This window comes from Archocentrus centrarchus, chromosome 9, assembly GCF_007364275.1.
Source record: "Archocentrus centrarchus isolate MPI-CPG fArcCen1 chromosome 9, fArcCen1, whole genome shotgun sequence".
Lineage (NCBI taxonomy): Eukaryota > Metazoa > Chordata > Actinopteri > Cichliformes > Cichlidae > Archocentrus > Archocentrus centrarchus.
The window spans coordinates 23,692,756-23,718,858 of NC_044354.1; the positions used below are offsets into that span (position 1 = coordinate 23,692,756).

At 39.5% G+C, this 26,103-nt stretch overlaps 1 protein-coding gene across 1 annotated transcript; it reads right to left on the reverse strand.

Annotated features, from left to right (window-relative positions):
- Positions 1–1,356: 1,356 nt before the first annotated feature.
- On the reverse strand, positions 1,357–12,776 carry atad1a (ATPase family AAA domain containing 1a). Its single transcript, XM_030736892.1, has 10 exons — positions 12,712–12,776; positions 11,979–12,179; positions 11,590–11,688; positions 11,319–11,439; positions 7,426–7,626; positions 6,897–7,003; positions 6,689–6,778; positions 5,443–5,493; positions 5,029–5,201; positions 1,357–3,321 (listed from the first exon to the last, which is right to left on the reverse strand). Exons 2-10 carry the CDS (start codon positions 12,150–12,152, stop codon positions 3,192–3,194), a joined length of 1,146 nt encoding a protein of 381 aa, XP_030592752.1. The 5' UTR covers positions 12,153–12,179; positions 12,712–12,776; the 3' UTR covers positions 1,357–3,191.
- Between the last annotated feature and the right edge of the window lie 13,327 nt (positions 12,777–26,103).

The window sequence follows — 26,103 nt, forward strand, 5'->3', positions numbered from 1 at the left end:
TGGCAAATATACCCTGACCTACTCAGACTGTGTGGGAAGAAGGTCTGAATGAGACCCACAGATAGATCAATAAACACATGCTGTGACCATATGGCAAAAAAAATGAAGCTTTTGATACAAAGGGGAGTCGGAATAGCTTGACACGACAACTTCCTACTGATAACTGACGGAAAGCATTTGGATGTGACGACGAAAACCCCTGATGTGTCGTTCAGTGGAAGAAAACTGCCGTCAGTGTTTGACTAATTAATGCACAGAACAGTACATGAAAATTTCTTTAGAAAACAATCGGAACAATAGGAACTCACTACGACATTAACAATGTGAATAGAAAAATTAACGAGAAAGATTGGGTTGGAAAAAAAATTTAAGAGCAGAATGTTTTGCATTACAAAGCAGCGTGAAAAGCAGCGACTGAAGGGAATACATCATCATACATCAGTTTCATTCACAAAGTTTTGGCCTCAACTCCAACCCAACAATTTGCTTCCAGTTTTACAGACCGTGTATCTACTGACAGCAAGAGGATGGAGTGTTGATGCAACAATTAAGCACATTTCTGCTGACATTTATTCACAGGATCATGATTATTGTCATTCTTCTTCTTTTATTGCTGCTCCTGGCTCACATTACTCATCGCTACAGCTATAGCTTCTATTAAAGGGTTCAAGTGGTGACCCTCTTTCCACCTGACAAGTAAATGCTTTGCTATTTGCATTCAGGCATATCAGTATCCCTTGTAAATAATAACACACAGGCAAACATTGTTATCACACAGCAGTGAATGTGGCATTTGGGGTTCAGGAGCTCCAGTCGCACATTTTCTCAAAAGCCCTAAAAAGTTTAGGTTTTTAAAATAACTTCATAACTTTGTGCCATTCGCCCTCAGCCACTCTCTGGACTGGCAGAAGCAAAAGTCTGTTTACTGGGGTAATATTGCCCTCTGTAGGTCTGCTCTAACAATGCCATGAGAGATCCTTTTCGTGTTTGCCTCCCATTTCATTTAGTCATCTCACCTCAGTGAGCAGGCTAAGGTTAGCCACCTAACGGCGGCTAATTCGCCTGTTGAGCACAGCACAGGCCACATTTGGGCTTCTGATAAAGGCCAGGAGGAGGTAAGAGGAGAGAAAAGGGGAGTGAGAAAGGGCTGAAAAGCAGAAGTTAAGAGAGGGAGAGGGAAGAAAAATGTGTGATGAGAAGCCAAGAAGAATGGAAAGGAGAACCAGTGAGCACAGAAGTGTAATTTTAAAGATCTATTTGAAATGTGTATTTGTTACCCTTTTTTTCCTGTCATATATATATATATATATATATATATATATATATATATATATATATATATATATATTTGTCACAGTACTGGATGCCAATATCAAACGTGACCAGAGTTTCAAGCAATGAGGTCAGTGTGTATAAGTAAACCCTAATAGCCAAAAGCTCAGGCTTCACGCTACCTTAAATGTTCATTTCACGAGAATGAAAAATCTCCTTTAAGTTTGAAATGTAAGAAAGAGAGAAAAGGGGTGTAGGAGTGAAGTAAAGAACAGAGGGGTGAAGGAGAACAGGGGTGCAGAGAGTAATAATATGCATCTAATCTTTATGATCAGCAATCCTAATAGTTAATTTACATTTTCTGCTTATACGTGATTTTTTTTCACTGATAAATGAGTGCAGCTGAGAAATGTGAAGAAGAAAATAGGACAGAGGGACCAAGAGTAGATCGAGTACAATACAGTAAGACAGAATCCCAATGACAAAACAAAGTAGTCTCTACACAATATTTTCCCTCAAAAGAACAATGTTTTCCCAAATTGTGTACAGATTTCTATTATATCTATTATCATAAACAGCTTTAAAACTGTGCAATAACTGCTGTAAATGGATGAAAAAAATATTTCTATCTACTTCTACTTTTGAACCTGTTGAAATTAAGATATTAAAATGGCTTTAGATCTAAAAGGGTTTGCAACATGGTCTATCGCATCTCCAGTGCTTCATTTCAAACCTATGGTAGTGATGTGCAGCAGCCAAATTACAAGAACTGTCACTATCCAAATACCTATGAACCTTCCGGTATATTTTACACCTAAAAACATGCATTTAACAGTTCCACGTTAAAGCAATTTCAAAAGAAATATTCTTCATAATGCTCCTTGGGAGCAGCAACGGTACATGAGTGTCACATAACTACAGCATCAAATGAGGTACATGCATTCTCTTCTTACTTTCCAAGGTAAGGATGCAACCAGCCACCCCCCAAAATAATAACAAAATAAACACACAAAATAAAAACAAAACCAAAGATTGATAATCAGCCATGAGAAAACAAAATATGACCACTTTTACAAGAGAAATATGGGTACATTAACCAAAACAAAGCAACAGTTACTTCCATCTTAATGTAACAGGGTTCAAGAAAGATGACAGAGGGGGCGGACTTAAATCTGCTGTTTAGAAGAGCAATGCGTGCATAATTTTCTCATAATTTCTCCTGCAACTGCTAGCCTTGGCTAGACACTTTGTTACTTGGAAATTTGACGTTACGAAGTCATTTGCTATCATACAAGCTCTTCTGCAGAGGATATACCACGTGTGACTTGACAGCATCAAAGCGAGCTGACTCGTTTCTTCCAGAGTGCTGGGATAATATCAGCGTACAGTGATTTAAATGGTCTTTTTTAACCCAAAAAACAAACAAAAGCTGATGTAAAAGCTGATTTGGAAATCAGCAAAGAAAAAGGGCACTCGAAGGATTATCCTAGTCTGAAAACACACTGTGACTGACTCGTGAGTCTAAAGTCCCCTCACGTCATCATCATCTGTAAGTCAGTGGTAGGGTGATGTATGAAATCTTACAGCAGGTAGCATCATTTTTGTAATTTTAAAATATTTATGGTCTTTGTTTTGTATTCATCTAAACAAACTGTTACAGTGCCCTTGAATGTTCTTCACAGGAGACTGACTTCATATTTCTAAATATTCTGTAACTGTACACATGGCGTGTATCCTGAAGATAAGCATGCTCAGAAGAACTCTCTGTCTGGGAAGCAAAGTTTAGGAAAAGGATGCCTGTCTGCTTCCTGTTCCAACTGCACCTCTAATAGTCTCAGAGTCTCTGCTTGGCAATTTGGAACACACTGTGGACAAAGGTGGGAAGAATTTGCTCTGCCAAAGTGGTCCACAGATGGTGCTTAATCCAGAGCAACCTCTGATATGGTGGGTAACATGAAGGTTGTCGCTTTCTTTGATTCCTTCATTTTGTCCAGGCCAAAGAGGAGGTCCAGCTGAGTGACTGGTCGCAACCGCTGCTCATCCACAGGTCTGCAGCCAAGGACACAAGAGATCAGAGGTCAGGCACTGAGGCCTAATAGCAGGGCTATACTTCCATGCTGCACACTGTGTACAAGATGTACTACAGCTGCAGGAGAAAGTTTGAGAACCATTTAGAAATTTATATATTTCCACATAAATCCTAAAAGTAGAAAATGATCTCTCACATTGCCACCATCAGGGGAAAACCCAATGACAGTGGTGTGCATGGGAGGGCTGCACGTCACTCTGCAAAGAGAACACTGCTGCCCGTCAGCAGTTTGTTAAAGATCACACAGAAATGCCAGAAAGCTTTTGGAACAATGTTTTGTTGACAGATGAGACCAAAATAGCTGTTTTTTTTTTGTGGTTCAAATAAAAAGCTTTCTGTCAGGAGAGAGGGAAAAGCTGCATTCCAACATAACCAAATTCCATCTGTGAAACATAATGATCCTGTCACGATCTGTTTCTGTTTCTCAGCATCTGGGCCAAGACGGAGCAATGAATTTTGAATTTCAATGTCAGATTGTAATGGAAAATGTCAGGACATCTGTCCAAGGTCTGAAGAGAAAGTGGGCCATGCAGCAAGACAACAACCCTCAGCATGCAAGTATTTTACCCAGAGAATGGATAAAGAATTATAAAGTTTATGTTTTGGAATGGCCCAAATCCAACTGCACTCAATGTAAAGGCTGTGGAAGGATCTGAGGCGAGCAATTGCGAGAACTCCACATCCCAGAGATGAAGCTGTTTTGAAGATTCATCCAAGTGGACGTGCAGGACTGATTGTCAGTTACCAGAAATGGTTTGCTGCCATTATTTTGCAGAAGGGGGTCACACCAAATACTGCACACATATACACCCCTCACAGATCGGTAATAGTGGATAATTCCTACTCAATAAATTAATGAATAATTTTAATTGGTTTGCCTTTTTCTGATTTTAGGGCTTGCTTTAAGATCTGATAATGTTTTAGGTCATAGAAAATTCACAAACGTTTTCTGCAAATTTATCACTAACATAAGCTGTTTTTGACATAAAAGAAAAAAATATGCTGTAACAATTTTTTTTTTTTAAACAACATCTGTCTCACTGAACCAATGATTACTGAGGACCACAGTGACGGGGTTAAGAGCCTTCGCTATTTTCTTTAACCTCCAGATTCTTCTCCTTGGTATTATAATCAGAAAGAGCTCATCCATGAGCGTGTTTGCTCAGAGTTCTCAAAACTTAAAAATATTCTTTCAGCAACAATAGCTTGCACCAACAGCAGTTTCAATAGTCGCTTAGCAACAGCTGAACAAAGGGTTACCCAGATCAGAGATTTTTATACATCTTTTCTATAAGTCTTTTATATATGCTCAGAAAATAAAAAAATCAATCATCCATTTCTAAGAGTGTCTAGTTTAATAACAGTACTGCGTGATGCTGACAGTTGTATATGTAAAGAGTCAGAATGTAATCATTTTAATTGGTATCATTGTTTTATTATAATCACTGCTATTGTGTCGTCTTGAAGCTGTGAAAAAGCTTGAATATTTTTGAAGAAAACTGGATGTAATGGTTTATTTGTGGGAATATTAAGTTGAATGTAAGGCCATGTACCAGTAGACACATCAGTCAAATTAATATGTGCCTTAGTCACAAAGTGTCACTGAAGCTCAGTGGACACAAGTGCTGTGAAATCTTGTGGGTGATGAGTCTGAATATGAGTCATACTTTTCCTCCTCCTGGCAGTCCTGTAGCTGCTGAGCGATCTGCCTCATCTGCTCCTTGCGGACATAGTCTCGTACTCGGTACATGGCAGCATCGCGGCAGAGCTCCCGGAGGTCACTCCCAGAGTAGCCTTCTGTCTTCTCTGCAATCTCCTTCAGATTGATGGCATTGCTCAGCTGAGCAGAAAAAGACATCAAGCAATGTGAGATGATTATACAGAACTGAGCTGTCACTAATCTTTGAACTGTGCTTGTTGCTGTCAATCAAGTGCCAAGTAATCATGGGTGATCTGATTCATTTTAATGTGAAATGACAGTGGAAATACAGGTGTGAAATGAGTCTATGATAATGGCACAATAACAGCAGGGCAGAACAATTTCTTCTGCGGTTGACTAGGATAAAAAGAAATCATCTTACATTTTCTCCTGCCAAGATGAGCCTCAGGATGTCTTCTCTTTGCCTTGTGTTCTGCAAAGAGAGGATAGTTGTTCTTAGGGAAGTAAAGCATTGTGCCGTCTAGCCTCTGAATTCAGTTTGGTTTGTAATGAATTAGTTTATCACAAGTTATATTCAAGTGCATGGATCTCCCTTACAAACTGAGGAATCTCTGTATGTGCCTGCTTGGCTGTTCTCTAATTTTGACAAGTGATCTACTTCAAACTCAGTGGATGTACAGCTGGAAACCTGAGAAAGTACAATGTTGAGTTTGAGGCTGCCGAGATGGGTGTGTGTGTGTGTGTGTGTGTGTCTCATTTTCAGGGATGGTTCCCTGTTTATCAGGCAGCGAGTGGATTCTCTATGGATATTCCATACACTGGTTATTTAGTTAACTCTTTCATATACTGGGCAGATTGTCATATGCCAGTGAACACATTATTTGCTCCTGCCGGTTGTTGCTTGCCTCAGAACTAGCATTAGTTTAACCGCTCCAGCCACAGACAGTACAAAGGATGGATGTAGCTAAAAAGCCAACACTGTGAAGCCAACACGAAAGTGCCTTAGAGCTGCAGGGGGGTTTGGTGGGTTTTTGGGATACCCGTTCAGTTTTGTCTTTAGTGCTCTGTTGGGTTGACATCAAGTGACTGACTTTGCAACTGAAGCCTTGAGAAACTCATGGGTTGCTTTTGCAGAATGCTTTGGGTCATCATCCATTTGCACCGTGGAGCGCTGTCAAATCAGTTTTACAGCATTTGTCTGAATCTGAGCAGAGAGTATAGCCATGTACATTTCAGAATTCAACCAGCTAATTTACATGATCAATAAACAATAGTGTCCAGGTTCCACTGGAAGCAATACGTACCCATGCCATAACAATGCCCCTGTCATGTTTGACAGATAATGTTGTATGCTTCGGAGCTGTTTCACTCCTTCTGTGTGCAGGCTCTTTCTGATGCTTTCTGGCAAAGTCTAATCTGGTCTTCTTGTTTTTGAGTGTAAACAATGGTTTGCACCTTGGCTGTGATTCCTTAACTATGAATGTAATGCTTCTGTGTTAAAGCCCTTGAACTGAAGTTGAAGTTAAAGTCTGCACTTCAATCACTTGATTGATTTAAAATCCACTGTGGTGTTGTACAGATACAAAAAAAATATGTCACTATCCAAAAATGTACAGACCTAACTGTAGACAGACTATAGGCTGCTGGTGTATGTGTACACATCTTACCGGCAGGCCGATATGAAAAGTTGTGGGCATCCTGCGAAGAATGGCTGGATCCACGTCTTGCGGCCTGTTCGTGGCTCCCATAATCATAACCTAAATAATAAAAAAATCACAATGAACACATTATTCTAAAACAACTACCTGCTCCATTACAAATGTGTTTAATCTGGCAGATACATTGCAGTGTAAAAAAGCATTCTGGTTGCATTACCTGGGTGGTCGAGGAGGTGTCCAGGCCATCCCACAGACTCATGAACTGGGCTTTCATCATAGCTGTGGCCTCGTGGTCGATACTGGAGCGATTCCTTAGAAATGATTCTAACACAGCACGCAGACAATATTTAAACAAAACTAATCTAGCTAATTTGGCCAGCTCGCTAACACAGCCAGCAGTTGGAACTGCAGCAGTTGCTATTACACAGCATGTGGGGCCAATGAGTGCCTCAGACCAGGCCAACTTATTACAATTTGCATACATATTGAACTCATAGGATTAAAGTCAAGATTAACAGAAAGACATGATACACTTTAGATTCTGTGTGAATTACAGCTATTGAAGGTGCTACAATGTCAATCACAAGGTCAATAAATCCACTTAGAAACCATGGAAAGAATGTAATCCGTTCTGAACAATATCCTTCATGTCTAAATAAATGAAAATTAAGATTGGTCACATCACACAACGGTGCAATAAACTAACATGCTACACTTTTGACATGTGTCCTGCAAGTGAAGCTTACCAATCTCATCAATGAAGATGATACAAGGCTGAATTTTGACAGCTAACGAGAAGACCGCGGCAGTCAGCTTCTGTGATTCGCCGTACCACATGTCAGTCAGCGTGGAGGCCTGAAGGTTGATAAACCTGCATCCCGATGCTCTGGCTGTTGCCTTGGCAATCATGGTCTTACCACAACCCGGAGGACCAAACAATAAAACACCTGTAAGGACAAAAAAGTAAAAGTTTTAGAATTCATTGGTTTTCATAACGTCTTGTAATGTCTGAACAAAAACAAAATACAGATCTTTACTCTCACTTTTGCAGTTTATATAGTTTGTAATTCATTTTAATCTTCACTGGCAACTGCGCTGAGAGTTTCTTTCCTAATTTGGGCGTTTGTAACACGTGTACCATATTTGGCCAGGCTTAATCGATCTCTTCCCAGAAGCATGTTTTTTTTTTTTAAAGCTATGTGATGCAAACAAAGCCTGAAGTCTAAAGATTGAACTTGAGTTCCAAAGCAGCTAATTTTGGAAGCTGACTCATCCTGAAACGCTGTAAAGCTTTGTGCCGAGCAGTAAAGTCTCGCCACAGAAAGTACAACATTCCTCTCAGAGATCCTTCGCTGTCAAGTGGATAAATCTTGTCAAGTGCTTTTTGGCACACAACTTAAACCTTTATTTAACCAGGCAGACAGATTAAGAACATGTTCTTATTTACAACTGTGGCCTGGGAGAACACAGACAAACACAAACACAGAACCATTATGTACTGGGTAGATTTTGACAATAATTAGGCAGATAATGGTAAAAAGACAAACTGGTCTTTCATGCTGGGTAGTATTTGATGCAAAACATTAGTGTGCATGTTGAAAAAAACAGGACTTTGTTCTCATTGTTATAGATCTACAAATTTTTGAGTATGAATTTAAAGGGCACACGTGATCCCAAACATGCACAGAGCTACATTGGGCAAAATGACTAATCTCAATTTAACTTAACATATATTTTAGGAAAAATCAAACTGAATACTGAAAAAAGGTAAAATAAGCAAAGAACAAAGCCAACACTGTTACTAGAAACTTATATTGAATATAGGTTTTCTGAATGTATTTTTTTAAACTAAAAAAAACCCCAGAATAAATCCCATTCACCTAATGGCTCAGTCATACTAGAGCACTTGTGTCACACTCAAGGCCCATGGGTCAGAACCGGCCCGTGATATCATTATATCTGGCCCGTGAGATAATTAATTATAGCTATTAGTAATGGCCTGCCAATAAATAGCGCTCCCACCACTTATACTACATATTTTTGCCTTTGAGTGTGACTATATTTGAAGTATACTGGGATGCCATGCTTAGAGAGAATTCTTCTGAGTATCTCTGACAAGCCTGCCACATAAGGGACGACAATGTTGTTCTGCTTGTCATTCTTATTCTCTCTCCATATCCCAAGGACAAAACCCCCAAACACAAGATAAGCAACGTAGTGCATGCTGTCCAGTGCAGTGAAGAGTGCTGAGAACTCTACACTGAAGAGAAAACAAACAGCCTTTTCACAAACGAATGGCACAACATAGAAGAGCCACCTCAACAGGACAAGACTCAGCTGTACATCTGCATCTAAAGGAGAAAGGGCACTCTTTTGAGGATGCCAATGTTCACAGATGGTTTGAAAGAGAAAGAAGCCATCTATGAACATCCATTATTGAACAGAGGAGGTGGATTATGTCACCAACTTTCCCCCCGCTTACAGTGCTCTCCTGAGCTCCCTCCACAGGTGCCTCAACCCCCATTCACACCTTTGTTCAGGTGACCTCAATAGGTCACTTGATACAGTTGGGCGAAATCCCAAATTGGTTTCACCCAAAACCACTGATTGTAATGACCCATGCCTCCTTTCGCACCTTGGCACATGTGATTATACACATGAACAATAGAGCGTCACAACCACCTCCAGGAGACTACGCCCACTGGGGCTTAAATACCTGGGTTTCTCCACCTTTTGGTTTGAGAACTGAAGAAGGCTTTCCAATGAGAGGAGAAACGTCTTCAAGAAACAAAAAGTAGTCCAGTCGCCCTTTTTTCAAGCTCCAGAGACTTTCTTGTTTCTGCACTTTTTACTGATATCACATCACAGTTTTTATCTGGAAAATTAGCTAATTTTCATCAGCTTGAAATATTCTCATTCCCTGATGTTATTTTTGAAGAAAAATCTAATTTTATATTTTATTTAATGTGTTGAGGAAAAACATTCAAATTCATATTGCTGATTAAAATATTGTCAGTTTTAGACTGTTCAGTTTGGCCCACAACTTAGACTGTGTTTCAGTTTAGGCCGGTTCTTTGATTGGGTTTGACACCCCTGCACCAGAGTAAAAACAGGATGGCAACCTCTTTGCAACTAGGAAAAAATCAAAGGTTGTTCTATGACTACATTTAATTTTTTCACATTTGGCGACTCATTGGAAGTAGTTGCAGTGACGACTTCTAGCTGATTGCACAGGATGCCTGGTGGGAGGTAACATTTCTCCAAATAATCACAGTCTGACTTGGATTGACAGGAAATCACACTCACACAGACTGGCGATGTTTGCAAATACTTGCTGTCTCATTAAGGACACAAACCCAGGCAGATTGCCAACACGCACTCAATCTGAGTCAATGTGCACTGATGACCTCAACTTGTCCTTGATGTGTCTTTTTGCAACAGGGAAGTTGAGTCAACTGGTTTCCAACTGGTCGTATTCTTCAGTTCAAGCTGCAAAACTGAAAACTAACTGTAACAATCCATTACGTATTAGAAAAATGTCAATCCTCCAGAGAAAATGAAATTGGGTTTTAGCTGAAAATAAAAATATAGCTCTGACAGATCTGATGATGCTGGATTCATTATGAAGCTCAGCAGCTTTGTTCTCAATAACTTCCCTGTGCAGTGTTCAGCTGTTGCGCGACTCAGTGGCAAAGACAACATAATGAAAAGGGGAGCTGTAGTTCTGACACGGTTAATCTGTTATACATGAAAACATCCTAAAACTAATTTTGAACGTAAGTGTTTTAACCATGTTTAACTGTATTTCTGTGAATGTCACATCTGATCCTTTTATGTGCCTTAAAGGGAACTTATTAAGCTTGTTTGCAGCTGGATCAATGGATACTACTACAGTAGCTATGCATGACTCACAGTTAAAAATATCCTTATCTTATACAGGACCCTGGTGCAGCCCCTCAGTTCATCCATTGTCAGTGCCTATTTAGAGCAGTTTGAGGGACCACTTGTACATGCACTGTCATTATCATTATTTGACACTTTGGCATGCTTCATATAAGCATCCATAATTTAACAGTATTGACATGACGGAAATAATAAAAATACTGTCAGCTGCCAGTGCTCCCCCTCAGTCTCCTGGCAGTAAAATCTTTAGGTGGCAAAAATCCCCTGGAAGTACAAGTTTTAGAAAGCATAATTTCCAGGTCTCAGTAGATCTTAATGGGGTCCATATGGACCCCATTAAGATCTACTGAATGGGGTCCATATGGACCTCAGTGACTTTATTCACCACATGAATTCAAAAGCAAATGGCTAAGTAAGAACCAGGAACAAGAAATGCTAAAATCATGATAAATATAAACCACTGAGAATACTGTCTGTGATTGGCACCTCTGACCTTGAGGCCAATGTCGCCGAGAATAAAACTTGTCCAAGATTTTTAGTAGATGCACCTATGGTATCAATTTGAACATTGTTCTCTGGGTTATTGCATTTACAATGTTGAAACTTGCCTGCACGCCCAGCAGGGTGACGACAATACCCCACGAGGGGTAAAAAGCATAACAGCTCCCCTTTAAAAATTCTGAGTAAAATCTGATCATAATACTTTCATATTAGATTAGATTACATGCTGTGGTACCTTTGGGAGGCTGAAAGAGTTTGGAATTCACCAGAAGATGTCTTTTCTGAAAGGGCAAGATGACCGTGTCTTGAAGCTCATTGATAACCTCATCCAGACCTGCTATATCTCTCCAGGACACCTGCAGGAAAGTAGAGTAATGCCAAAATCTCTGAGTTCTTCCAGGTAAAATCCAATGATTAAAAAAAAAAAAGAAAAAAAAAAAAAAGGAATAAACACATCACTGCGCTTTATAATCTCAGTGTCATGGATTGACGATGACACCTGTTACCTTCATAGTTAGTGGATCAACTAGATGAGATGCAATGCTCATCTCATATTCTGTTAGTTTGACCCCCTCAACACCAATTGTCTTCATCAGCTGTTCTGCCTGGAGAGTCAGGAAACACAACTTAGCTGAAGACACAGAATGATCAATATTGTGCTAATTTGAATTTAATTTATGCTATCATGATATATGTTAATCAGTCAGAATGAAATAAGGAAATGTATTAATTTCATACATATATAACAAGACACAATCATTGTTTTGAGTGTACAATAACAGATCATGCTTAGTGCGTTATGAGCCAGGAAAACGCCTATTACAGCAGAATGCACCCTGAGGCTACAGTATTTCACAGATTACGTGTTGATATTGTGTGCTGAAGCATGTCATACCCTTTTCTTGGCTTGGTTTTTCTGTTTGGAGGTAGGATCCATTGCATCCAAGACCCATTTGATGCTGTAGTACGTGGCTGCACCAAAGACGGTCAACCTCACTAACATGCCTACCACTTCATTCCTAGACAGCGGCCGCATCAGGGCCTCTCTGGGCAGATCTTTCAGCAGCATCTCTGTCGGTTGATGTCAATCCATCGGCTGGATAACAAGGTAGAAAAATATAGGACATGACCTTGCGATCCGCAAGCATAATGCTCCACTCTGCAGTGTGACTGACAAAACACGTAACTTAATATTGCACAGCAGTATCTGTAGGCGTACATTACATTTACATTTTACCCGTATTAATTGTTAAACACCGCTGCAAATAGAAGTGACACGTTGTTCAGGAAGAAATATTTATTTACCTTTTAAAATTTCCACACAAGGTAGATTAAAGCTGTTCTGTTTTCATGAAGCTAAACATGCTGTCATTTATATTAAGTTTAGAATACAAGTTAAATCCATGATTTAAACTTTGCATCGGAGAAATGGAGTTAATTCGCAAGCTAGCATCTCTGGGAGAGCTAAAGCTAATAAGAGGCTGAAGCCGCAACCTGAAAGCAGCAAATTACGAATTTAACATCGCGACATTTTGACCTTACGCTGGCTAAAACGTTTCAGCCCTGCTGTGTGTGGTGGTACACATATACCTCTGCTGTAAAGTAAAAGACAAAATAGTAACACTTACAAAACGGGAACAGAACGAAATGCATTCAGAGTGCAACAACTTTTATCGCTCGGGTAGGAACAAAGAACTTAGTTCCAGGAAGCAACATGGAGTTCGTACAGTTGGCCACTGGATGGCAGAACTGCCACACAGATGATTGACACATCAGCACCATGGACAGCATCTACATCACTGCAGCAATAGCAGTCCATATCACTGCCCAAAGTAAAGGTGACAGTCTTGGGAGAACATTAGTTTTGGTGGCAAGTAAGTTGTGGACTTGTTTGTTGAACTGAATAGTTTCTAAATGTTTTAAAGTTTCTGGAGGAATATTTTGCACATATATTTTGTGCAAAATTTCAGCAACAGAATGGAATACCGTAGCTGCATAATTTATAACCACATCGACTATTGTTTTAAATTTTCACAACTTTAAAATATTTTATTATTCTGTACAGTCAAAGACTCTACAGTATCTTTTGCTTATGGAGTGGAATATTTTCCTGGGGGTGTCTGTGGCTCTGTCAAAAAGACTGCGATTGGACACCCAAACATGGGGTATGCTCCATGCAAATGTACCCCAGTAAAAGATAGCACAAATCTCAAGCCATAATCTGTGTTTGGTTTCCACTCATTTCCAGCACAGTCTGATAATGGATAATTCAGTCTTCTAAACAGCAGCCTCAAAGATAAGGCTGTAACAAATGGCCTTCTCCTAGAAGCAATTTATCACACACGGGCCAAAGGGATTGTTAATTGTCACAGACTCTAAGCTAAATTTGAAGATGCTTTTACAGCTGTTATACAGTCTAGTCCCTATTTTTATCACTGTATTACTGCTGCGAAGAAATGTGAAGTATAAAAGTGTAAAAAACTGTTAGAACAGTATAATTTACAGCATTTTACATCAAATGATTTAGTGAATACTCAGGTTTCTGCAAATTTACCCCAGGATATACAGCTCCTGCATTAACCAGAAGTCCAAATAAACAACAGTCTGGCCCAGTTCATCACTTCATTTGAGCATGATTAGCTACATTTTGTATAATTCTCCAGAAAATGGGAATTGTCTTTTTTTAATTTTCATTTTTTAATGTGCATTTGTGTTAAGTAAAATCCTCCAAAGCCTCTACCCTGTGTAGACCAATTAGTCGTCCAAATTGGATGCAGAATTACATCCTGCACAGTTACAGCTTCAGCCATCCAGTGAAGTTAAGTCCCCCCCTTGTTGTGGAAAATGGCACACTGACTGCTATTCCGCACACCTTTGGCTGTGAAAATGCTTCATAAAAAGCTTCAATCCCCCTGTACGGCAGCAGCAAGTCCCAGGAGATAGCAGCCTGACTCGGCCATTTTGATGGGTCTGGGCATAAAAGCGCAGGCTTGTGTATCTGCAAAGTGCAGCTGGGGCTCTACATTCCCACAACGCCTTGCACCTTGCCCAAACAGCCACTCTCAAGCGGGTGGGAGTACAACAAAAGAAGAAAAAAAAGAAAGAAAAGAAAAAAAAACATATTCAGCTCCCTGTCAAACCTCCATGATGCGGAGGCTGAAATAAAACTTAAAGCTAGCTGCTTGGAGCTTTCACATGCCAAAGCTCCATTCTTTGGAGAAAACAGTCTGGCAACTGATTGTTTTGCTGTTAGAAATATAAATCCCTGTTGAGTGATAATGGTTCTGCCACTATGCTGTGCTGCACTACATTTTTTTTTTTTTTTAGTTTATATATGTTGACTTTTTGTGAGTGACAAAAGGACAATGGGATTAGTTTACTTTTTAACTGCTCAAGTTAAAAGTGTTAGTGTTAAAGTGTTAAACACTTAAGTAAATGCTGGTCACACACAGCATTTAATTACCCTTTCAGTCTTAGAGGAAGAAAAATTACCTGGAGCTGCACAGGATAAGGAATCATTTGGGAGTGGATTATTTATTTGCCAGCAAAGGCTTTATTTTTGAAAACACCAAGTGCAGAACTACGTGTCTGTCTGTCTATGATTTTATTTGAAAAACAAGGATATTTGTGATTTCTAATCATAAAAAAACAATAACAGCACCATGGATCATACAGTATGTGTAACCATTCTCCTTCTCTTTAACTACCCTTTTTGGCACCTATCTGTTGATAACTGCTCAGGGACATAATGTGATTCATGTCTGTCATATGACAAATAAGCCCATCATTGTCATTTGGCATAGATAAAAACAGAGGGATGAACAGGCAAGAGATACATGAAAGAACTAATGTCTGGGTGAGACTCTGTTCAATACTGCTCAACAAAGGGATTTCACATGATGCTGAGGCTTCCTCAGGCATCTCACACTCTTTGTTCATTTTGCCAAGGTAACTCACGCAAGTCGACAACCCGCCGACATTGCCAGAGAAGGATGATAACAGCTGTAGTTCCAGACAGACAACCCTCTACTGTTTCCTCAAATCTGCAGGCCTCACTATGGTTACTGTTGCACTGGCAACACACAAAAAAATGCTTAAAAAATAAAGAGATAATTTGTTTTTATCTTCTCCTCCATCACATGAGACGAGAAAGAAGACTATGCATTCCAAGTGGCACATCAATCCATGCATATAGATTAGGTTTCTGTCAGACTTTCTGATGTGGAAATCACTTTGTTCAGTCAATCCATGTCTGTGACTGAAATTCAGGGTAATATATGTATATTTGGATATACATACTGCTTGAAAAAATTACAGGAACACTTTGAAAACACACCAGAACTCAATTGGAAAAAAAACATGCTGGATTTCTATATTGACATGGGCTGGCTAATGTGTCAGAAACAAAAGGCCACATCATTTGATGAAAATTATCAACCTACAGAGGGCTGAATTCAAAGACACCCCAAAAATCAAAGTGAAAAAATGAAGCAGCAGGCTAATCCATTTTGCCGAAATTTCATTGCAGCGACTCAAAATGGTACACAGTGATTTATACGACCCCCACGTGCTTGTATGCATACCTGACAACACTGGGGCATGCACCTAATGAGACAACAGATGGTGTCCTGGGGAATTTCCTCCTAGGTATGGACTTCCTGAATCTGGAGCTCCTGGACAGTCTGAGGTGCTACCTATGGTGTCAGATGAACCAAAACATAATCTTCCAGAGGTGTTCTATTGGATTTAGGTCAGGTGAGTGTGGGGACCGGTCAATAATACCAATTCCTTCATCCTCCAGGAACTGCCTGCATACTCTCACCACATGAGGCTGGGCATTGTCCTCCACCAGGAGGAACCCAGCACCCACTTAGGGTCTGACAGCGAGTCCAAGGATTCATCCTGATACCTAATGGCAGTCAGGGTGCTGTTGACTAGCCTGTAGAGGTCTCCATGGACATGCCTTCCCAGACCATTACTGAACCACCATCAATCGTTGCTGAATGATGTTACAGGCAGCAAAACGTTCTCCACAGCTTTCATGTCTGTCACATGTGCTCAGGGTGAACCTGCTCTCACCTGTGAAAAGCACAGGGTGCAAGTGGTGTACCCGCCAATTCTGGTATTCTATGGCAAATGCCAGTCTGGCTCAGGGCACAGGGCCTGCTAGAGGATGTCAGGCCTTCAGGCCACCCTCATGAAGTCTGTTTCTGATTGTTTGGTCAGTCGCAGCCCCCAGACACTGGAATAATCTGCCACTTTATATTCGTACTGCTGAGTCTATACAGTCATTTAAATCCTCTCTAAAATAATACCTTTTTACCTTGACTTTTAATTCAAATTCAGTTTGAGTCTCATCAGGTTTTATGTTGTGGTGTCTCTTGTTTTAGTTTGTTGTTAGTCATATTTATTGTATCGTGTTTATTGTATTTGTTTTTATGTTTTACTCTATTTATTTTATTGATCTATGGATCTATCTTCCTTATTTTGTAGTTGACGTGTAAATAACTCTGGTCAACTCTGTTGTTTTTAAATGTGCTATATAAATAAAATTGACATTTACATTGACACCAGTGGCTTGTAGGGCTGTTTTGTAGGGCTCTGGCAGTGCTCATCCTGTTCCTCCTTGCACAAAGGAGGAACATCTATCTATCTATCTATCTATCTATCTATCTATCTATCTATCTATCTATCTATCTATCTATCTATCTATCTATCTATCTATCTATCTATCTATCTATCTATCTATCTATCTATCTATCTATCTATCTATCTATCTATCTATCTATCTATCTATCTATCTATCTATCTATCTATCTATCTATCTGTCTCTCTGTCTCTCTGTCTGTCTGTCTGTCTAATTTGAAAAACATTTGTGATATCTGTAATCGGTAGTCATAAAAAAACAATAACTGCAGCATGCATCCTACGTGTATCATCTATCTATGTGTCAGTAGAAACATCTGTGAGGTTAATAGTGAGAAGCCAATTAAATACCAAAATAACAATAGTGACAAGAGTGAAAAGATAAAACATAGGATAATTACATTAACCGATGTGTGAAATCCTAAGACAGTGTTATATAAGAGACACATTTTCTCGGGAGAGCTAGCAGAACAAGCTTAAGTTACTGTCATGGAGTGAAAGTTTGAAAACGGTAACATAAGCTGATTTCTGTCGCCTGGAGACACTGAGAACAGATATAACATTCTCACATGAGATGGATTTTCAACACTTTTTCCTTTCCTTAAATGCAGACTTAAAATGTGTTATCACCTGTCATCAGTGACAGGATGTTGGGCCTGATTATCTCCTCGTAAAATGACATGCAGCCGCAGTGTTTGTGCAGACCTCCAGGAGAATGTCACAGCTGAACAGGAATTAGAAGGAGTAACATGCAACACTTAAAATTAAAAATTAACTTGTTTCTGTTCTATTTTATATCAGTTTAACTTAACAGCTGCATTAAATGTTCATACATAGATGTGCTCCTGATTTCTACACCTTAGCTTGGTGGGCTAAGTCTTTATTGTTAAGATGCTGAATACTTTTCTTTGCTTCAGTGTACTGTTGTCATATTGACTTGAGACAGTTGTAATTTAATGATGATATAAACCTGACAGCTATAAACTTAACTTCACTTTTAACTCCATTCTTTGTACTCTGCTTCCTGTTTCACCTCTGACATTTGTGATATTTTCCCCTGAACATTCTTTTACATGGTGACACTTTATATGCACTGAAAAAGAATAAATGCTGCAGTGTAGAAGAAGTATTTCAGACTGGTTTATTGCAGTAAAGTGGAATCCAATTTAATGCACCCCCCACCCCCTACCCGTCAAAAACAAAAAAGAAAAAAGAAAAAAAAAAAGGGGGGGGGGGGGTGATTAGCAAATCTTCCTGGAAAATGTTAATACATTTGACTGCCTAAATGCATCTCTATAACAGGCCAACGCAGTCAGCAGCTCCAAGACATAACCACTGCCACAGAATGGCATCCTCAGAGCTCACGTGAGAAACTGGACCTGGATTCATAATCTTCACCTCGCATAAAGCATGGTGAGCACGGGAGATGAAATTGAAATGAGCACCTCAAATTCCTCAGGAAGACTCTAATAAGAAAAGCCCCAGGGAAAGTCAGATGGGGGGACTGGTGTCTGCGTACGTGTGCAAACGTTGGCAGTCCTTATGTGGGCTTCTAAAAAGCACAGGAGTGGCAAAGCTACCCTGACAAGGAGGACGTTTAAGTTCAGAGCGTGTGAGACTTGTCCCGTCGAGTGAAAACAATTGGCCAGCTCCAGCTCCAATTCATCAAAGTGACAGCACTTGGCCACGTGGAAATGAATGAATAAATAAAGGAGAATGCATTCAGTGTGCAGATAAAGAGTAGCCTGCTGGGTAGACACTGTCAGAGAGGGCTGTCAGTATGTATACTATTCAGCCCTTGCTGGCAAAATGACATCCTCCAAGACTGAAACACTTGCATGAGGTTCTCTCCTCCCTACTATACATCACATGCAAATGATTTGTGACAGTAGAAATAAAATGTAATCTCTACAATCCCTCCTTTTGCCTTCCATCTGCTGATACCATAACCCGTACAGGGCTGTTGTCACGTGGAGTAGTTGACCTTGGAAACTCAAGCATCAACATCCTTTTCTTGACTTTCAAAAAAACAAAAAACAAAAAGTGTATGTGCCTCATGTGGATACTGAAGGTTTATTTCACCCTCTCTCCCCTGCTCTTGAGCTATGACCTGCCATGTATTCATTATTGATTATCACTTTCTGTTGCTAGAGAGTTGCCCTGGTTACCTGTAGGCATCTGTGATGCAATACAAGGCTCCCTTTATGTGCAAGTCAAAGGAAATAGAAGTGTCTTTGAAAGGGATGCTAGGATTGTAGGAGCCAATGTGAACTTAAGATGGGGTAACTTCAGTTTGTAGGTGTATAGTGTGTTCTTCATTTGTTATTGTTGGTTGTTGCTGTTACTGCTCATGTAAGGCCTTAAGTGGCATTAGATTTAATTGTAAAAATCCATTTGTTCTGTTGTTTTAGTTAGCTATTGAACTAAGCACTGCACATGCTCACTAGGACACAGATGTTAGAATTGAAGTATGGATTTGCGGCAGAGCCAAGTGCGGTGTAAAAAGGTTTTTTGATCATATTGCAACTGTAATTCAGGATTGATGCTGTTATTATCTAGCTACCATCTACAACGTGGATCATCGTAGGGATATTTTCATGTGTGTCTGATCTGTGAGAAGCTTGGATGTATGTGAATGGAAATGTGACCTGGATGAACATGATGGTGGAAATAAACACTCAAAAATACTACCTGGTTCTTATTTGACTGGAGTAAGAAGTAAGAAAGATGCAAATGAGTCAAACCCATCATTCTTGCCTGCTGCTAATACCGGTGAGTGGCTTTGAAATTACATTTTAAGTTTGCCACAACAAGAATCATACAGTAGAAACACAGAGGTCTTCTTACTGGATTCTTCATCTCTTCTATCTTCAGGGTGAAGAAAGTTGTGGAAATAACTGAAAAACCAATCATATAGTTTTAGCATAGTCAAAAAAAAAAAATACTGCAATATTTCAGTAAAGATACTTATTTTTTCTTGCCTATGGTTAGATAAGAGAATTGATAAAATTTTCATGTCTTTGGGTTAAATATGAAAGTATAGCCAGCAGGCTCTTAGCATATGTGCCAGCATTACTCAGGACCTTCCACTCTGTACGTTGTGTACGGGTATGTGGCCGCTGTAGCATACAGATGCCATGATGCATCACGGTATCAATCTTCTCTGCTAACACTTTCCCAATTTTCCATATTGCCAAACTATCCCACAGTATAAGTATGAATGAAAACTCTATTTTGCAATAGAGGCCTGAGAACATTTCTGCTGTGTCATTTGTCACTCAAAGCCAGTTAAAATGCATCACTCAGCTCTAACTTTTTATGGGATTTCTCAGATCAATCCATCATCACTCGAACAAAACAGATTTGAACAGCACAAGCAACTTCTTTTCCCCCCTTGTGTGGACAAAAAGGCTCTTATTTGAGCTGGGCTCCCTCAGCTGTGGCATATCATTCTGAGAGCGACACGTTCATCATAAATTACATACAGGCAGCACGATGGCACCCAACTTTAGCCTGAGGTAAGCAGTGGGTGGTGTGGAGAATCTTGTGTTGCTTGGCTGCACAGGGAACAATATTGATTAACACTCATGTTTCTTTTGAATCAATCTCCATCACCTTTTGGCCATTTTCTCCATTATATTTCATTGGGGAAGACGGATGATGGAGATGGCTTGATGTGTGTAGGGAGCCTATCTGTTGCACTGCAGAGATTCCATCAGCAGATTTAGTATTGTCTCCATCACCACCAGAATTGGCTAATGGAGGGTGGCACATCACTGTCACTACCTGCAACCTCCCCCATCTTCCATCTTCCATCTTTCCCAACCTCATCCTCTCCTAACCTGCACCCTCGGGGATCCAGAGACAACATTTACTTTGGCTGATTAAAACTCCTGCCAAATAACACCTTGAGTCCCGGCTAGATGCCCTCAGTGACAGGTGATGTGCGGTTTTGTCTTCAAATGTACCAGAAAACAATACACGTGTTACTCTCTGCATGTATATTTGAAGTAAAAGAATAATTTCTGGCTTGATGCTCCCACATCTGTGATGCATAAATGAAATGTCTGGTATGGACACATCACTGTGCATTTTGTAGTCGATGCATCAACTCTTACCCGAGGCAAATCCGAAATAATAGAACATTTTTCATGTCAATCAAAGTCCAAAGATAATGAATATCTTTCCATATTTCTTTATTTATTCTTTGACAGGATATTAACTCAGAAGCCATATTTTGCACCCCACCCTGCCCACCCGAGACCACAGCCACATGGCATATTTATCCTCAAAAACAATCTAAGTTTTGATTGTTCCCCAATAAGCCCCGAGTTGCTGGATAGAGCCTCTGTGTGGAGCGGATCTCACTCAGCTGGTGTCAGCCAGATTTATTTTTCCTCCCAGCACTGGAGCTTGGTTGGCGCTCAGCTCAACCCAAACCCCCTGGCACTCTAACCAATCTATCAAGTCCATCAGTGTTTCATGTAGCCTGGGGGACACTGGCTGGCAGCCTGAATGAGCTCACTCTTCCTCTTCCTGCTCTTGCCATCGCCTGCTCTCCCTGCTAAACATATCTGAGCTCTAGATACCCGCTGAACTGCTAGCTGTCTGGATTTCACTCCTTAGCTTGATTGTGAAAGCACCAACACTACCTTCTTTTAAAGAATAGAATGGAAATAGCAAAGAATGTGTGTCATGGTGGTCAAGTGGTAAAAATCCACATAGTAAAAGGCAATAAAAGCTTTTGCCAGAGAAATACAAATATACAAATTTAACAACAACCCCCCCCCCTCCCCCCGCCCATTTAAATGCACATAGCCACTTGCTTATTTATACACCCAGGAGCAATAGTAGCATATATGGATTGTTAGTAGTTCTGTTTTTGCTGCTCAACAAATTCTGGAGGCTTTTGAACTGCTATATATTTTGCTACAGTGTAAGTTCACCAGCTAGCTGCTAACCCTGCCCCCGAGGTGCAAAACACAACAACATTTCACAAAATACAACACTGCAGTCCACTGTGATGTCGCTACCAGGCACTCATCAACAATAGCTCCTTCACATTACTCTGCACTCTAATGGTATTTTTGAAGTTAAAGGCAGTGCCTTTGTGGAAAATGAAATTGTAGGATTCACAATAAAAAATTAATTAAAAAAAGAAAACACACACACACACAAAAGAATAAATGTGGTGTAGGGCAATACACTGAGAAATATGCTGTGTTGTATACTAAAATAACCTTGTAGTTAGAATTGCTCTCAAAAGGCACCCAGTAAGGCTTCGTGTGCATTTAGTTTTGTTGAAAAATATATGCTGACTTGCCAGCTGAAAATTGTGTGTGGTTACTTTTTATGTGGCTGTGAATTACTTGGAGTCTAATTGTAACCAAGTTGTTCATTGTTTCTTACTGTGCTTCACTGAACACTAAAACCCTTTTACTATTACTACTTCTACCTCTCCGTTAAAAAAACAATAATATAGTAATTGGTCACATTTTTAAACTGTGCAGGTTTCATGCATAGTGAGAGTGTATGACATAACAGCCATTTATTAAGTAAATTACACAACAAATGATGCTGTTCTGAAGACTGAATAAAATCTTGGTAATGTATCTGCGCTCAAGTCTTAATGCCTGGATGACAAATGTCAAATTTTAGAACATAGCATCACTGGAGAATAAACAGCTATGAGAGCATGATGATCCTCTGGAGAAAAAGAGTGGTGGTCATCTAAGCTGCCTGGTGCCTGTGGGAATGACTATGTTTTTGGACAATTTTCCCTAGATGAAATTTTCACAGCCAGGCTCAAGGCAGGTAGGCGAGGTACGTCTGATCATGTTGATCTTGTTCGTATCACTTTTGATCTCTACCTCCAGGGGCTCAGAGCACAGACAGGAAGTTTTCAGGTTTTGTTTGGGCAGTTGTCTGGACACTGACTTTTTTTTCCCCCTGAAGGACTCACATAGGTTGGACTTATACAGGATTTATAGAATTGGTGCCCAGTATGAGCTCATCATACACTCCCTGGACAACAAGAGTGGGAACTAATAAATTACAGCCTTCCTCACATCACCAGAATCTTGGGTTTAACAGATAGTCTTCCACATTCAACAAGAATATCAATCTGCTGTTGGCTGGTTGTTCCCTGCTCCTCTCCCAGTGTCATTTCTGCTGCTTCACTGATTATGCAGACCATGGTATTTACTGTCTGCTATCCAATTTCTCCAACTCCCCATTATCACAGTTACTATAGCCTCTTTTGGTGAAAATTCTGGTAAACAAAATCTTGAGAGCTATAACCCTGTTTCCCCCCCAAATAGGATGCTTTGTTTAAAAAAAAGAAAAGAAAAAAATCATGATTTAATTTAAAGACTATATTCAACATAAAATAGTACAATGACAACATAAAGTGTACCAAAACTGTGAACTTTTTTTTTTTTCAAAAGATTTTCTCATTTTAAATTTAATGTAAAAAATCAAAGAAGACACATATTTCAGCCCTCAACTTGTTTTAGATTATTAATACCAAATATGATAAAAATACTGTACCAAAACATGCACAAACATGACATAACATGGATGTACATACGATATATAACATGCAGTTCTGGACAAACTACTTTAAAAGCTAAGCTTTGTAAACCAATGACCAATTACTTTGCATTGGAAAAGTGTGCTGTTAACTTCCAGGTGCAGCACGATTGTTAAAATAGGAATCTATGTATATAACAGACATCCTCTGTGATTCTGGAAAGAACCTTGTGCTATACCTTTTTTTTCTTTTTCTTTTCTTTTTTTTTTTTTGAATGGAGAAGGGACCTTTGGCCAACCTCTGAGCTCAAAAGAACACATTTACACAGACTGTGATTATGCTCTCAAAAGGTCATCACAGTGAAAAGTACTTCTAATCATGTATCTAGTTTAAAATCAGTGAGAAGTGGATTAGGACTATTTTAAGAGGTCCTGGCTCTCTCCATCATCTTCTTGTTGCTTAGTGACAGGGTTGCTGTGGAGTTTCTAAAGGAATATTGACCTCCCATACTGTCATGCCAACAATATATTTATGTTCGGACTCTCCAAGGGTAGTTAATATACTGCTCAGAATGGTAAATGGACTGATTTTTATATAGTGCTTTTCTACTCTACGTGAGCACTGAAAGCACTATATACAACATGCCTCATTCACCCATTCACACAAGCACTTTTTTCTATGCCTAAGTGCTTTCTATCTAACATTTGCACTTGCGGTTCAGTATCCTGCCCAAGGATCCTTTGGCATGCAGACTGGAGCAGCCAGGGATCAAGCCAGCAACCTTCTGATTAATAGGTGACCTCCTCTACTGTACCTCCTGAGCTACAGCCCCTCAATTAATGAGAATTAAGATTATGGTGCATGTACTTTAGAAACATGACTTGACATTTTGATGTAGTGTAGTAGAAATAAGCAAACCACAACACCAGTGTTTCAGCCATCTCACCCATTAAAATATTTTACAAGAAATACTCAGTTAATTATTTACAAATGCACTACAAGTTAAAAACAATGTGAGACTAGATTATAAAGTGGGTGGCCAAATGCCCCATTGACCCAGTAAAGTGTTGGAGAAATTCTGAGATTTTTAGCAGGAGCTTACATTGATATTCTTATTAGATTCTGAGTTAAATCAAACAGTGGGCTCACACCAGCCAAACATTGGTGAGTTCTTGGAGTAAAGTGCTTCCAGGGCCCTTTTACACAGGGGTTGTGGATCAGATATACAGTACTGTCCAAAAGTCTTAAGCCACCCTGCATTTAAAAAAAATTTTTTTTTAAAAGGAGCCAGACTTGTAATTTGTTTAAGTGGGCTTGAGCAATAGTTCTTCAGGCTTCCTGAAGGTCTTTCAAAGGAGAAACACTGACATTTGAATCATTCAAGCATACAAAAGATACCTAACTCAAGGGCTGAACCAATGTTTTTCTACACTTTCTTAAGGAAGGGTTGAGGTGTGCCAAGTTACACAAGAATGTGACTAAAAATCAGTGGTAACAGGTCTTATCAGGACCAAATCAAATCCAGATTTGAAAATTTTGGTTCATATTGTTTTCAATATGGGCAGAGGTCATGAGAGAGGTACAACGGTGAGTGTCTGCACCCACCCATAGAACATGGTAGAGGCTCTGTTGTGGTTCGGGGCTGCTTTTCAGCCAATTGTGTTTGGAAGCTTGTCAAAAGTGATTGAATTATGAACAAAGACAAATACTGTCAGATTTTGATCCACCGTGCAGTTGAGTTCATCATCGCAATGATTGTAAACACACTGCCAATGCAATGCACTGGATAGAAAAACATAACTGAAGACTATCAGTCATGGATTGGCCTCCCCAGAGCCTGGACATCATTGAAGCAGCGTGGGATCTTGACAGAGAACGGCTAGCCAAAGGCATCCAACATCTAAAGAAGAGCTTTGAAAGTCCTCCACGAAGCCTGGAGAACTATTCCTGAAGGCTATTTGAAGAAATGACAAGAAAGCTGCCTCAGAGAGTTCAGGCTGTGTTGAAGAATTAAAGGTGTTCACACCAAATACTGACTTTCAGGCTTGTTAGAACTGTACAAACTCTGTTTTTGCCTCATATGCTTATTCTAAAGAGCTACTGGACTGAAAGGGGCTGTTATGTCTCCGGTTGTTACTGTGAAAATCCTGGCATATTTTGTCATCACAACCTTGGCCCAGCTCTATGATGAATGTAAAGCTAGCTATACATTGTGTCCTTTTTTGAAAAACCTTTCAGAGTCATGTTAAATATTTATTTGAAAGCATGTTTTAAATGCAAACCTCTAATGAGGTAAGTTTGGAGAAAACTTCAGTCAAAAAAGTAGTCTAGTGCAACGTTCCTCACAGGCTTTTCTTTTCTCCTCACACACAGCAAATTACATGTGTATGAGTACTTCTTGTCTTTATCTTACCCACCAGTGGGTGGAGGGAGGTTATGTTTTCACTCCTTTTTGTTTGTCTGTCAGTCTGTTAGCAATATAACTCAAATGTTTTTGAACCAAACCTGATGAAACTTTGTGGAAATATTCCTTAAGGGCCAAAGAACATATTATTTTATTTTTAAAGTCAAAGGTCAAAGGTCAAGGTCACCAAACATTTTCAAAATACAAAAAAATCCCTATCTCTCATCACTGACAAAATTTTCAAATTCATATCTTTTTTTATTTTTTTATTTAATGAGATCAAATTTGGTACTCAGGCATAAACAGTTACTGTTGATAATTCATTTTTCTATTTTAAATTAAAATACAATAATTCAAAGCGAACTACAAACCATACACAAAAAATCACACACATATATACAATTCATGTCTCGGCAAATGTGTGTTTTTCTTTGTTTC

What these genes read in the sequence shown, in the direction of transcription:
- atad1a (XM_030736892.1), bottom strand. Translation starts at nt 12,152, where the DNA reads ATGCTGCTGAAAGATCTGCCCAGAGAGGCCCTGATGCGGCCGCTGTCT. An exon ending in TTGATCCACTAACTATGAAG is followed by an intron (nt 11,440 to 11,589) that starts GTAACAGGTGTC and finishes ACTTTCCTGCAG; the next exon opens with GTGTCCTGGAGAGATATAGC. An exon ending in ACTCTTTCAGCCTCCCAAAG is followed by an intron (nt 7,627 to 11,318) that starts GTACCACAGCAT and finishes TTGTCCTTACAG; the next exon opens with GTGTTTTATTGTTTGGTCCT.